Source organism: Lithobates pipiens, unplaced genomic scaffold (genome assembly GCF_037356315.1).
Source record: "Lithobates pipiens isolate NorthernLeopardFrog02 unplaced genomic scaffold, aLitPip1_a1.2 Scaffold_28, whole genome shotgun sequence".
In the NCBI taxonomy this organism is placed as follows: Eukaryota; Metazoa; Chordata; class Amphibia; order Anura; family Ranidae; genus Lithobates; species Lithobates pipiens.
In genome coordinates, this window is record NW_027507789.1 from 201,858,574 (window position 1) to 201,874,011 (window position 15,438).

Here is a 15,438-nt window from a genome sequence, read left to right on the forward strand (position 1 = left end):
CATGCTCGGACAGGAGACAGCAGAGTGAGCAGAGCTGATGACCTAACAATGAATTGCTGCTTCAGTAAAATGTCCAGGCAGGCAGGGAAGTGACACCACTGTACACTTTAACTAGTGGTGTCACTCTTGGCTGCGATGGCAAAGGTGAATGAATGACAAACATCACTGGAAAGCACTACAAATCTTTTGGGAGATGAAACAGATCACATATGTTGCTTTCAACTGCGTAAATAACTTTTTAGATAAATTTGGCATATTATCATTTATCGTGCCTCCACTATTACCTTAATATTAATAGCTGAGACTAGATTTGGAGGTTTGCCAATAATAATGTATTTCTGTTATGTACAATAAAGGGGCATTCCAATATCATTTTTAAAGCAGCAGGCAAGCATGCAGCCATAGTCTGCAGATTAAAAACAAGTTGGCAGTAATTAGACACTAATTAACGGCTCTTTCAGGGAGTGCCTGAGCTGCTGGATTTAAGGCCAACATTATAGTATAAGGTGTCAATTTATGTTTGTATGAAAACAATGGCTTGTGTGTGTGTGTAGCTATGTGTGCACCAGCCAAAACCAGACTGGCACTGTGCAGATACGTACCTGGCACATGGTTTATCCTTTGCCGTGTCCAGCTGGAAGGTTCTCTCAAAGTCATACAGGCTGATTGGCTTCTCATTGAGGGTATCCATTTCTATACAACCTTTGAAGTTTGGATAATCCAGTGAGGCAGGAGGCTGCAATTAGATTACAACATTGTTGTATTGACATTGGCAGAGTCTGGCGGCAACATACGCCAAGAGCTAATCGCACTCTATTTTGTTGTTCAGGCATCAAGTATTGTATTACAAAGGAGGCAAAAATCACTTCATATTTTTTTCTCTATCTGGAGTCCAAGCTTACACAAAGAGTTCAACATAGACTAGAATTTAATTTATTTTCCTATGGCAGACTTGCTGGAGAAAAGGGTTCTGGGTAACAACCTGTATAAATTCAAACTTAAGTATAATGCAAGCAGAGCGAAAGCAGCGAGAACAGAGAGAATGGTGTGGCGAGGGAAACATCAGATACAATAAACAAGCTATAGGCATGTCATAACCCAATATCACAGTTCAATCTGAGAAAAAAAATAAAAATCTAAGAGCTGAAACTTAAAAGGAGAATTAATTCTGGGCAATGGAGAAGGAGACAAAGTCCTGAAAGCACGGTGAATCGTGAGATCTGTGCCAATTAGCCATTTACCTTGAAGCTTGCTGGGTAGCCGCCGACGTAGAAGACCACTTTCTGGGGGTCTAGGTTCAGCAGTCCCTGCTCTCCACTTGCTTTGCTGTCTCCTTTGATCTCATGCAGGCTGTCCTTGGTGACAAAGATAGACATCTGGCCGTACTGCAGAATCCTGTCGGGAAGGGAGCAGACAGAGATGGTAGCATAGACTGCTTTCCATAACAAAGCCAGGACAAGACATGGAGGATAACCAGCAGAATACAAACTTCCACATCACAGAAACCTCTCCTGTTTTATTAAGCTTTAGCTCTGTCCAAACTACTCCTACAGACTCCAGGTGCTCATTACCCAGCTACCCCCAAAGGTTTCCGGGGACTTCTCGCCTGCAACTCAAGTGAAATTCAGGCCAAAACTTTTTCTTTTTTGCTTTGGATGAAGTTGGGAATAGCAAAACTTCTGCCAGATGTTCTGTGCTGGCTGTGTCTCCTTTGGAAAGATTTTAGCTAAAGTTTTAACTATAATTCTACTTTATTACATTCTCACATCCAGATGGAAGAAAAATACAATAAACTACTGTAGCGACGACACTTTGGACAAGGTGTCTGTCATGTACAAATTTAGTTTTTGCCTCAGAACATTAAAGGGGTTCTGGGGGTTAATTGTGTAGGTGTAACTTTGGCCTCAGTTTGGCTGGGATGTGTTAGAGTTCTGCCTGGTCATGTGTACAGTTAAGTGCACATGACAGGCTCAAAACCAGGCCTGGTTGGACGCTTTGGGTATCAGCGTTCCCCCGGAGCCAGTCAGTGGGTGCGCCGGGCCCCGCTAAGGAGTCTGGAGAAGGGTACTTAAGATGTTGAATTCACGTTTTCCAGGTTAATTCGTGAGGCCATAGCTACCTGTTCCCGATTCTGGACCGGAGTAGCCCCGTGAGGGGACCCCGTCACGGGAGCGTGTGTCGCTCTGCAACATGGTTCGGGTGACTAACCCCAATAGACTCGCCTGGTCTGGGGTAAGGATCTGTCTGTTCCCGAGTCTCGGAACCGGCTGGTCTGAGGCACAGTAACTGAGGGAGGATTCAAGGTGTCCGGGTGTGCTCTCAGCTTGGAGGGGCACCGCAGCTCGTGCAAGCGACCGGGGGAGGACTCTTCGGAGGAGGGCCAACCTGACATGCCAAGAAGTGCCTGGTTGCTTGGTTGTGAAGGACACTAATGAATCCACACTTTTCCAGTACTGCCAAGGAGACAGAGAACGTTCCAGGTACTGAGGAAAAGGTTCCTGTTCACTTTCTGTTACCAATTATTCAAGGTCAGAGATTTCACAAGTACCGGATCAAAGTGCTGACTGCCATAATCTCTGGCTAGAGATTTGTTCAGCCTTGAAGCGCCCAGCTATGAGTTGCTACTCTCTGGGTGGTATTAGAGACTTTCTGATGATTAGCAGTTCAAGGTGCCTGAGTTTCTTCACCCTTGCCCTCTGTTCCCACTCGAGACTGTTGTTTGTTGGATGTTACCCCTGCAAATAAACACCTTTCTAAAGGACTTTATTGGTGTCAGTGTCCAAAGTTGTTGGGTACTAACCCTGGGAACCCCTAGACGTGGAAGAACAAGCCAAGCGGAGGTAACCGGTAAGCCCAAAAGTTAAGGCCACCCTACCAAGGGTTATCGCCGCTACACTACCATTGAGTTTTTTTTGGGTAATATTACATGAGCCTGGGTTCTGTCGTCATGACGCTACACGTGTTCACCGCAACCTTCTTTCTGGTCGGAAACGTTGGATTGTTTTAGATGCCGATATGCACGTTTTTAACATATGAAATGTGATTATTCTGGAAATACTACTTGGAATAAGGTCATCCTGTTTTGATATACTGCACCATGAGGAGTTGCTTTCTTTTATCTTATGCATGAATTTATGGATTTTATATGTGAGGATCACACGAGATACATTTGCCTGATAGCTGAGTGGTGTAGTGACCGTATTGTGGATAGATTATGCATGTTTGACCATCTATAATCTAGTGGTCCATTGCTTACGGTAAGAGGCCTGGGTGTGTTGGTGTCCAGTGGAGGATTTGTTATTCACTTTATCCTGCCATATTACACTGGTGATTCCAGTTTGGGATAATGGGCTTCTTTTTTATGCTCTTATTGGTGAACTTTCTTGTGATTTTATTTAACATCAGCGCTGCATATACCCCTATTTCCATTTGTTTTATTGTTACCAACAATTTAATGTCAGCTGCTTTCGAGTATTTAAATGCAGTGACTATTCTTTGTTTATAAATCTATTACATTTTTTTGGTTATGAAGATTCTAATAAACATTTTCTGGCCAATTTTATTTATTTTTTTAATCGCTTTTATTGAAAACATTTTTCAGTTTTACAAAAACAAGAGAAACAATATAGCAAAAATTACACTTTTAAGAGAAGTATGATTTGTTTTGTTTTTCAGAATCACACTTACCTAGGTGAATGCTGCATCTGTCCCCCGCCAAATCAGAATCACACTTACCTTGGTGGATGCAGCATTGGTCCGATTCTGCATCTGTCCCCCCGCTGAGAAACAAGATATCTGAAGAGCCGGCTCAGACAAGTACAGCACTGGATCCCTGGACAGGTAAGTGTCCATTTATTAAAAGTCAGTAATTACAGTATTTGTAGCTGCTGACTTTTAGTTTTTTTATTTTATTTCTAGGGTGAAGAACTGCTTTGAGCTCAGTAGGAATGGACTTTAAAGTGTAAGTAAACCCTCTTATCGTTTTCAACCAAGGAAGCGGACATCTTTGCCTCTGTTTAATCTACAACTGCTATGATGCTGCACATGTGATCAGTTATGACACCAGCCATTGGATAGTTTGACAGTTTGTTTGAGAGCACAACCAATGGGAGTGTCACATTTCCGGCACATGCCGTACATGAAACTGTTGATGGATGGGTTTACTTCCGCTTTAAAGTTGGGCTTTTCCATATTAATCTGTGAGGTTTATGATTACGGTATCAGTAGCGCCAGCATTAGAGGGCATCACATAGCCAGCAAGTCTCAGTGCCCCTTGAATGTTTTGTTTTATTAAATTGAAGTGTCATTCTAGCAGATAAAGCAAATAAATCCAACAGGAAAGCACACGTATGGAGGCATTGTTGCTTTCTCTAGGCCCCCTGACTAGGGTATTCTGAGTCAATACTAGTTGCAAGTAGGTTTTCTGGTCTGACCAATCAACATTTTCCAGCAGGTCAGGCAGCTCATGCAGTGATAACCTGCAGTTTCAGTGTATTAAATGCAATGACAGCCCTGAAAATAACAGCAGATGTGGGTGCAACACATGCTAAGATTAATGACAGCTGGGGAGTTTTCAGCATAGGTTTCAGCAGACAGACATTGCCTTGAAAAGTAGGCCTTTACATTTCCGCTGTAGGAAACCTGTACCGTAATAAAGTATTAAACGTGATTCCTCTTTACACCGTTAATGCGGGAAATAAACTGCTCACCTCTCTATGACAATGGTGACAAACTGCTCTTTGATGTCCTCGTTAGCTGTCAGGACGGTCGGCTCCTGGTCCCCCAGACGATAGATACATTGCAGTCTGTTGCCTTTCAGGAGCAGCCCAAAATAATCTCCTTCACCCTGTAAAGCAAGATTGACAAATAATGACCAGCGGGAAATCACCTTTTTATGTCTTTTATAATATATAAGATAATATATAAGATATGGTTGCTTTAATATGCATGGAGTAAGGCTGGCCATACATTATACAATTTTCTTGTACAATTTTCCTTTAGATTTACCAAAATCATATAATATAAGGTCAAACCTAAACAACTGTTGACCAAAGGATGGGTCCCATGCAGCCGCACATCAATGCAGACCCACTGGTATTGGAAAAAATGGCAACCTCAGCCTGGGCTTCCTGCCAGGCCATGCCCCCTACACGTTTCACTCCGCCCCTCGTGATTAAGCTCTGAGGAGTGGCGTGAAACGCAATGGTGGTGTGGCCTGGTGGGGAGCCCAAGCTGAGACTGCCGTTCATGCCAATACCAGTTTGTCTATATTGATGTGCGGTTGCATGGGATCCATCCTTTGTTCAACAGTCGTATGGAGTTTAAACAAGCTCCTTCCCTGGCCTGCACTCACAGTGATGGGCACAGGCTTGCTTTCCCTTGTAGCCTGAGCGGCACACATTTTCCATTACCGGTCAAACTTAAACACTTTCAATGTGTATGCAATCAGGCAGGCCCTTGCACTACAAAGCTGAAAGTAAATCTAAAGGAAACTGAATAAGAAAATTGTATAATGTATGGCCAGCTTAAGGTTGCCTCGCACACGGAGTGAAAGAAATATTGTATTCTTAGGTTAATCTGAAACTGACAGACTGGGAACACTTCATCTTATCATGATTTGCTGCAAGATCAAGCGCTCCTTTCTTTATAAAACCTCTGCAAAGTGCAACTCCAGTCTAGCTAAAGCCTGCAAAAATGTATATAAGTTAATATAATTACTGTGATTGTAAAGCTTTGTTTTTTTTTGTTGCTTTTAATTAAAATAAAAAACATATCATACCTACCCCCCCTCTTCCCAGGTCCCCCAAAAATGCTCCAGACTCCTCCCCCCCACCGAGTGCCCCCCAGAGCTTGCTCCCAAGTCGGCTATGTGTGTCCATAAGACACACAGAGTGCTCTCAGCTGAATTCCCCATTCCCTCCTCACTGTCTGTGATTGACAGCATTTGTATGTATTTAGAGGGGTTGCATAGAATGCAGTAAGGTAAAAATCCTTGAGCCTTTACAACCACTTTACAATTTTTTTCTGTTTTATGACTGTAATTAATATGCAAAATAGCCAGTCTTTAGTATTGGACATCCTCAAAAACGGTGTTCTCCTGAAACACTGTTGCTCTGTTAGAGTGACCATCAGGTTCTAGGTCACCTCCCTGACTAAGACCCTTCTCCCCCGATGGTCAAATTGGCCGGGTGGCCCGCTCTGGTGGTTCCAAACTTCTTCCATTTATGGATGATGGAGGCCATTGTGCTCATTGGGACCTTCAATGCTGCAGAAATGTTTCTGTACCCGTCCCCAAATCTGTGCCTCGATACAATCCTGTCTGGGAGGTCTACAGATAATTCCTTGGACTTCATGGCTTGGTTTGTGCTCTGACATGCACTGTTAACTGTGGGACCTTATTTAGAGAGGTGTGTGTCTTTCCAAACCATGTCCAACCAACCAACCAACTGAATTTACCACAGGTGGACTTCAATCAAGTTGTAGAAACATCTCAGGCCTGGTACAACACGACAAATGTCATCCTACTTTGCCCTGCGACATCGGTCCTACTTCCATCTGACTTGAATGAACAGGATAAGATTTTGCTCTGACGTTGAGATAGTCTGAATTGTCCTTTGACCAACCAAAACAATCCCAGTGTGAAATAAATTCCCTTTCCTGCTGCTGTAATCATCATATCGGATGTCACAAGTCGGATGGTTAGGACGATGATCTCACTGACACAATGGGCTGAAAACGGACCAAAGTAGTGCAGGAACCTTTTTTAAAGTCGGACTGACTTGTGTCGGACCAGTTAAGACGGCTTTCATAGGGAACCATTGATTTGTACACGTCATGCTTGCAAAGTCAGAGGGTATGTCATACTAGTGTGAACCGGGCCTTAAGGTTAATCAGTGGAAACAGGATGCACCTGAGCTCAGTTTTGAGTGCCATGGCAAAGGCTGTGAATTCTTATGTACATGGGATTTTTTTTGTTTTTTTATTTTTATTACATTTGCAATGATTTCAAACAAACTTCTTTCACGTTGTCATTATGGGGTATTGTTTGTAGAATTTTGAGGAAAATAATGAACTTAATTCATTTTGGAATAAGGCTGTAACATAACAAAATGTGGAAAAGGTAAATCGTTGTGAATACTTTCCAGATGTACTGTAAGGGAAAAAGAAGAGATAATGGAGAGTAGGTAAAACTCCCACTGCATTATGGGAGATAAAGTGGAATCCCCAAACGTTCAAATACGCAGATGAGTGGTTTTACCTGCAAAATGATTTCTATTTCTGTCTATTCAGTCCTGAGAATTACATGGCTCTGCTCCACAGCACAGCCCAGCACAGCCCTGCCTGGCAGGGCAGGAGACCTGGTTTTCTCTGCTGCAGTTCAGCAACATTTACAGGTCTTATCCTTCTCCCCCACCGGACAGTGAAAGGAGAAGCAGCAGATTGAATGAGCTCATGCCTCTGTCACTCTGCCCTCTCCTCCTATTAGCATGCTCTATTTACTGCAGCACAGCTGATTGGCTAAGGGTACACAAGGGTGCAGCTCGCCTTCCTCCAGTCTGAGTTCTGCTGTAAAAAAGACTGCAAGAGGCTGATACCAAGTCAAATACAGGTACGTAAATTGCCTCAAATTAAAAAAAAAAACATTTATTGCTATAGTCATGAATACAGAGCTTCACTAACTGCTCTCTTTTATATATGCCTGGAGTGCAGATTTCCAATACCCTGACACAGACATATGACAGTACAGCGGGAGAGACTACAGAGGGAAACTAAACTTCACATATAACTGACAGCTGCAGGCACTGGTCACCATAATCCAATTATATGTTCATAGGAAGGGCACTTGGTGTTTTGAAGTGATGATGTGTTTACGTAACATGGCTAACTTAGATTAAAAAAAAGTATTACAGAACATTTCTCATTAAAGCTCTAACTGCGTCATACTTACATCTTCATGCCCAAGGAACATCACAAAACGCGTCTGTTCACCTTCGGCCTGGCGCTTCTTCTTGCTCTGCGGTGTTGGGTTCTGTATGTGTAACTTCAGAGACGTGTAGGCAGACAAGTCATGGAGGTTGCTGGGAGTGCGGAGCTGGATCCCGGAGCTGCCATTAAACTTCACAGGAACTTTAACCTACAGAAGATTAAGGTCACAGAGAGAGCAAAGGATTAGCTGGGATTAGTTATCGCTCATATCAAAGTGTAGCTGTAGCTGTGAAAAGTAAGAATAGTAAAAAAGTTAGACACTGCCATTTTCCACCCGGCTCCTTTAATTTTTCAGTCAAGGGATGCTGGGCGCTATGGCAGCCTTTAAAAAAATCGTTTTCTTTCTGATGCTCATGACACTCACCTTGCTGGCAGCATCTCTTGCCTGAGAGATCAGCTGGCGGATTCGCTGGATACTGTCCGAAATACTGCCATTTTGTCCTTGGCGGCCTTCTAGCTTGTTGAGTTTATCCAGAAGTAGCGGGATGGTGTTCTCCAAGTTGGACACTAAACATAAGGAAGAAACAAAGAGGGAACCTGTGTTACTCAATGCCGCTGTAGCTGTGTGACACTTTAACACAGGGGTGCCCAACCGCTGGCCCATGGGGCCCTCTGATGTGGCCCGCAACCTCCTGCTCTGGGATGGTGGATTGGCAAGCCCAGATCTCAGGTTCCCAACCCGCCATCCCAGAGCATCAGTGTTCTGAATGGAATTGGTGCAAGAGGAAGGGAGCAAAGCCACATAAGCTGATACTTCCTGTCACAAGCAGAGTGATACCAATTGCACTGCACCTGGGACAGCAACAGCCTGTAATATGTGTAGCAAGGGCGATTCCTGAATGGAAGATTATTATTAAAGGTCAGTTTATATTATAATATTACAGTGTATATATAGGCATATCTCTTCAGCAGTGGTTACTAGGCTGCTTTCAAACTGATTTGAAACTATTTGCACTAAGCCATAGACTTCTGTTATTATCTGTTAGTTTTGTGTGGTTTCTGAAAGCACACCAAAGCACCTGAATGTATGTCACATTGCTGAGATTTCCCTTCACTTCCTGTCCCATAGCTGAAACAGGAAGTGAGAGGAAATCCCTGCAAATTTAGGGCATTCCTTGGGGAGCCCCCAGGTCACCAGAACTAGTGTCCCATTGGAAGATTTTCCCTCTATTACTTTTCTGGGGACAACACAAAATCTGGGATTTTCTCTTACTTTCACTTTTAATAAAAATGGAAAATAAAACAAACAGGTTGATTTACTAGATTTTGCACTTTGAAAAATGCAGTTGCTCCAGAGCTTGGTAAATGAGGTAAACCTTCACCTTGCAAAGGATACCCAATCACATGCAAAGAAAAAAAACAGCATTTTTACTTGCACGTTATTGGAGAATGGAAGTCAGTAAGGCTTTTACTCATTTACTAAGCTCTGGAACAATTGCACTTTACCTTTAGTAAATCAACCACGTAGAGAGGGTGACTCTAATTAAGCCCTTGGTGCTAGCCACATGCAAACATGTGGCCTTTCTTTACATGTGGGCCTTGGCGCAGAGCACCTGCATATTTGCATGAATTGGTGCAAAAAAAACTGTGCTGGGAGAACGCAACCTGCTTGCTCCCAGCACAGTTAACGACGGCTAACAGAATGTTTTAGATCATGTGACTGCCGTGACAGCCAATCACGGTGATGACATTATCATAAATACTGTCTCCCAGGATCCTAAACCTCTTAAAGAGCCAGGAGGCCCTGAGAGGTTAAAGGGACCCACAGGCAGCAATAAAAGCTGGCATGCGTGCTTAACCCTCTCCCCTATATCCAAAACGGAAAAATATAGTTTTGCCTTTAGTTATACTTTAAATTCCAGGCACCAACTGTGTATCCAAAACTGCTGGTTGATACACAAACCACTGGCAGTCTTTGATAATCTGAATTCCCACTCTTGATCTGTTATAATACAGTCTGATCTTTTATTATATTCTCACCCTCTCAGGGCAGAAGTGTTAGGGTGTCTGAATTTAGTACTGGTAACGGACTAATAAAATCATCATATAGCAAAGATGCGGTCAGAATTGCATGAAAAAAAAAACAAATGTCTTTGTCAATTTCATGTTAATTTCAACCCACAGTGGTTGAAGTTTCTGTGCTGACAGGGAGAGAATACAAATGAACAACAGCACACATGCCCAACCCTGAGAACTGTGGCTGCACTTGTATACCACCTTATGAGTGACAATTCTGATTCTTATAAATGCCCATTCCTGACTGATTTTTAAGCTCACAGATGGATTGATTCCATTGAGTTATGGTAAGGTAGGTCAAGGCTAAAGCCACGCAAGCACCATAAAAATGGTGAAGTTATACCTTAGTCCAAAAATAAGAACATTTTGTAACTAACCTGAGGTTTTTGCCTCTTCAACTGCCTTATTCACGTCCTCATTGCGCATTTTCCCATACTTGTTCTTCCACGTTTCCAGGTTCTTCTTGATGTCGGTTAGGGTGGCTTCCACCTTGGTGGCGGTATTGTTTGCCTCGGCAGCTTTTGCTTTAGCCTTATTTATATTATCTGACACATTATCTGTAACAAACCAAAAAAGAGGAGAGCAAATCACACCAGTGTAAAAATATGGAAGTCTCTTCCCGCCACCATGTGCTTGGGAGCAGAACCAAAGGTTGCCGAAACCTCATATTATGTATTCTCTACCTCAAGATTTAGTGCCTTGAGGAGAACTGTCCGTGTTATCTACAGCCACTTATCAGAGACCCCATTTCTCTCTCTAACTTATTACAGAACATGCTTCAGGAAGATGCTGATTGGGTATTATAAGAAGCCAGATCTTTTCTATTATATAGGTCAATCATCTTATTTCTTGGAGCAGATTAATGGAGGAACCCCTCCCCCCCTCGCTGTCAGAATACACTGTATGAGCTGATCGAAGCAAAAATCTTCAACAAGCCCATTCACTAAAATTTGATCGATAGATCAACTTCTCATGAACAGGAACAGCCATAGTAGTGCTAAGGCTTGGGGGTTAATTTTCAGAATTGAGACTTGGGGTGGAGGGGGGATAAATGTTAGAATTAGGGCATTTGTCTGGGCAAAATACATCTCTGAAATACATGCAAATCTCTTCACTGTGTGGCCCGCTGCAAGTGCAGAAAAATACCTGTTGATCTGTCAGAAATAAGTTCCTGTAATGAGCTGACAACTCAAAGCTGCTGCATTGAAATTCTAAGCAGTGTTGTCAGTCCTACCCTGTTCTCCCCTGTTGGACTAAAGAATGCCTCCCCTATACCTTCAGGTGGTGAGGAGAAGGAAAGGGATGCAGCAGGGAACTGGGGAAGGACTGATGACACTGCTTGCTGAATTTCGAGCAGTATTTAAAGTGATTTAAAGTGATTGTAAAGTTTGACCTGGCCCCGCCCTCTCTTTTCCCCTGATTGGCTAACTGACTTTGATTGACAGCAGCGGGAGCCAATGGAGACAGATGTAACATAAAGAGTTATCTTATTGAGGCTCTGAAGAAGAAGGTGTAACCTTCAAAACGCGTCAGGCAGCAGTGGTTTGTACGTCCTCTTCGTAGGATCTGGAGACTGCTATCAGTGGACAGAATGTCACAAGTCAAAGACTATTTTAAGCGTGTTTTTCATCTACTTTTGTGAGCAGTTTTATTACGTATTCTTTTAAATAAACATGTTAAAGGATAATGCACAAGGCCGGTGCGCCCTCTCTTTTCTGTTTTCTTGTGTGTTATCTATCTGTAGGGAATACTCAGAATAGATGTAAAAAGTTCCAGCAGGGGGCGCAGGTAACGGCGGATGATCACAATCATGGCCCGGTCACTCTTAGCCGGAGGAGCCCTCATGGCTTTGGTTGCGATGGTAACAATTCATATTTACCTTGTGTCATGCTGATCTTCTCTATGGCCGATCTCAGGTCAGATTCCAATTTTGCCTTCTTTGCTTTGCTGTCTTCCAGCTTCTTTGTGGCTTCCTGCAGCTTCTTCTGGACATCTGAAGAGAAAGAGAGGTCAGCCCGTAATACAGGACCTGCATCGACTCCCTGAATAACAGCCAGTGTAAGACTCTCTCTACCAAATGTATTAGTGTCCATGTCACATTTTTTCTATCACAAAGAATTTACTGGATGACAGAGCCATGTCTTCCAGAGGCCTTTGAGACTTATCAAATAAGACAACATAATGAGCAACCAATCAGATTTCAGTTACTGTAATCAGGGAAAATTGAATGATCATTGTTGTCTCGCAGTGTCTTTTATTATGTCTGAAGCTCTAGTCATTACTGCTTTAAGGGAATGTTTAGACGTTTCAACATGTATATATATATATATATATATATATATATATATATATATATATATATATATATATATATATAAGAATGTAAAAGAGATAAGCTAGGTGCAGATGATCTTATTAATATATGAAACCGTTTAAAAGCCTTGTTTCTATAGATATTTGTTAGAACAAGATGTACATGGGAGGCGGCAGCCATATTTGCTTCTTACATATGCAAGCTTTGCCTCTTGATTAGCAGTGCTGCACAATGTCTTTCTCGGTCATGTCCCTTTGACAGAAGCCAGCAGCTATGTGTGCAGTACACACAGGCCAAATGTTGCCCGACATTAGTCTATGAGTCAGTCAACAGACTGAAAACAATGCCCTCTCTGAGTGGCTGATATCTTATTATCAACAACGGTTAAAGTAGAGATAATTCCAATCTCTAAAATGTCATATAAGCTATAACACACTCAGGGCTGCTGACAGAAATCACGGGGCCCCTACAGCCTACCTGACAGGGCCCCCCCTCCTCCGAAAATATTAAATTGCTCTGCAGCTATGGAAGAAATTATACAGCCCATCGAACAAGGCCCATTCAAGTGAATTGGGGGCACAGAGGCAATATCTGCACCTCCACAATCAGAAAATGGTACTGATCGCTCACTGTGTTTATTCAGGATGCTGTGTTCATTCAGAATGATGAGCCCCCACTCACCATTCTGAAACAACCCGCCTGTGTGCCCTCAGCAGGCGTGTAACCAGAAACGCGTCGGGAACTGGGAATTACTATTTACCAGAGAGTATCATCATCTCTTTGTCATATTTTTCATGTAAATTGTTGTGTTTTGTTTTTGTTGTTTTTTCATATGTATGTATATTTTGTACAAACTTTCTAAATATTGATCATCTCATTTGATTGTAGACTTATGTATATCCAATAAACTTTGCATTACATAAGTGCATGTTGCCTTAAAAGTCCCATTTAAGGGCTCTTTTTCTTAATCACACACCAGGGATGGGGCAACTACACTGTTTTGACCTGATATGGTGAAACCCTTCCTTTTGCTTTATTTAAGCCATCACCCTACCAAATTATCAAAGTCGGCCACAACACAACTAGTAAATGACCCTTTGTGTAATCTCACCTCCGTTTAATTCGCTCTGAGCAGTTCTAGCTCTTTCCTCCAGTTTTGAGCTGTTGTCCTTTAGTTCTTTTCCTTTTTTTGCCAGCTGTTGGGACACCACATCCTGTACAGAGACATATAGGGTTATTACATCAGGCATCAAGCAAAGTTCAAAGTTTACTAACCTACAGCAACCAATCAAAAATGATCTTTCACCTGTCTCCGAGCAGATTCTTGGAGTGGATAGGCTGTGATTGTTTTTATGTTATAATGCACTCTGCAAACTGTTTGGAACTATGTAAATTCTGTATAAAAATAATAACAACAACAATACTCCAAGCCTGTCACAGCCCTGCAAACAGATCATTATAGTATGTGATGCTGTGGGTTGGATTTACTAAAGGCAACTAGACTGTGCACTTTGCAAGTGCAGTTGCTCCAGAGCTTATTAAATGAGGTAAGGCTTCACTTTGCAAAAAATACCCAATCACGTGCAAGGTAAATGAAAAAAATTGAATTTTTGCTTGCACGTGATTGGATGATGGAAATGAGCAGAGTTTCTGCTCATTTATTAAGCTCTGGGGCAACTGCTCTTGCAGAGTGCAAGGTCTATTTCCCTTTAGTAAATCAACCCCTATGATTCTAGTTTAAAGACCCCTGGATTAGACACAAGATATCACAGACCCTAAGGCCAGCCATACTTGTTTCCACCATCCACCCTAAAAAGCATGGCTGGAAGAATCTGAGGTGCCGGGTATTGTATTCTGACAGCCGATACCTTCGGGTATCATAAAACCCACACAGTGGCCGCATTTGATTGAACAGCAGGGGCTGTTCAGACCAGAATTTTCTGCCCAGGTTTTTTGCCAAAAGTTGAACTGGCCCCTTGTGAAAGAAAAAAAAAAAAACTCTTGTTGAATAAGGTTGTGCCAACAGGGCCACCCACAGAGCAAATTTTGTCTGATCCCGCACGAATCAGATGAAATTCAATCCATGTAGGACCAGCTTAAGAGTACATAACAGCAGTTGCATCACAATAGGCCATGCCCTTCACCTTGAGTGCTTCTCCTGCTGCGCGGCTGGCATCCTTTGCCGCCTTCTCGGCTTGCTTCATGGCTTCGATGATGCTGGAGTAAGCATTGGAAGCATTTATGGCCTTCTGGATGAATACGTCTTGATTGGAGTCTTTAATGGCACTAGAAAAAAGAAAAATAGAAGAAAAAGTCCAATATACATATAAATATATTGAGATATTTGTCATTGCTCTTGCTCAATGTTAAATGATAGCAGTAATCTTATTATGCAGTGCGTGTTGCACTGTACAGCCAACAGGGTAACATCCTTATTCAAAGCCTGAAACTACAGCTTTCTGTATCACCTCCAGCCTCCTCAATCACCCCTCTGTCCTTAAACGTGCCAGCATATCCTCTCCCGGCATCTAAAACATGTCAGGATGACAAAACTCCACAATATAGTAAAGCCTGACTAGCTCCGTACAGACACGCCCACTCACAGCCTGATTTCTAATGTGAGCCAGAGGATAGGAATGTTACATAGAGATGGGTCTCAGCTTATTATTCTAGAAACATTTTAAAAAGTGTTTAGCAATTTCAAGTGTAATATACATAGTTGGACTGAGGTCAGCTTTAAAGAGACCTTGTCGCCAACTTAAAAAAAGTGCAGCTGAAAGCATTTTATATAAGAACAAATACTGACTTGCAAAGTGCCTTTGAGCTTGCTATCAAATTACTTCAGGACTACTTCAGGACAAGTCTGTTTCCTAGCACAGCTCCCCCTCCTTGCACATCATAGATTTCTCTTCTATTGAGAGTGTCTAATTACTGTCCGTGCTGGCCCAGCTTCTCCATCCCTCCCGTAAACTTCCTAAAGAATATATTATGTAGCTGCCAGGGGAAGAGCAAAGGATAACACTGTAGGGTTTAACTTGAGTCCACTAACATCGCATCTAAGATATCCATGCCTGCTCAACAGTAGTTTCAGGACTTTTCAATGTCTACACAAATAAGAATTT

At 42.4% G+C, this 15,438-nt stretch overlaps 1 protein-coding gene across 4 annotated transcripts in view; it reads right to left on the minus strand.

Moving 5' to 3' along the window:
• Positions 1 to 15,438, minus strand: part of LAMA5 (laminin subunit alpha 5) — a 201,274-nt gene that overhangs the window by 21,992 nt on the left and 163,844 nt on the right. For all 4 annotated transcript variants that reach the window (XM_077460289.1, XM_077460288.1, XM_077460287.1 and 1 more), the window contains exons 56-64: positions 14,461 to 14,602; positions 13,428 to 13,530; positions 11,882 to 11,995; positions 10,380 to 10,559; positions 8,351 to 8,493; positions 7,949 to 8,134; positions 4,710 to 4,846; positions 1,242 to 1,395; positions 603 to 736 (exon numbers count right to left, since the gene is read on the minus strand). In XM_077460289.1, the coding sequence (XP_077316415.1) occupies positions 603 to 736; positions 1,242 to 1,395; positions 4,710 to 4,846; positions 7,949 to 8,134; positions 8,351 to 8,493; positions 10,380 to 10,559; positions 11,882 to 11,995; positions 13,428 to 13,530; positions 14,461 to 14,602 (1,293 nt within the window). The remainder of the gene's footprint in view (positions 1 to 602; positions 737 to 1,241; positions 1,396 to 4,709; positions 4,847 to 7,948; positions 8,135 to 8,350; positions 8,494 to 10,379; positions 10,560 to 11,881; positions 11,996 to 13,427; positions 13,531 to 14,460; positions 14,603 to 15,438) is intronic.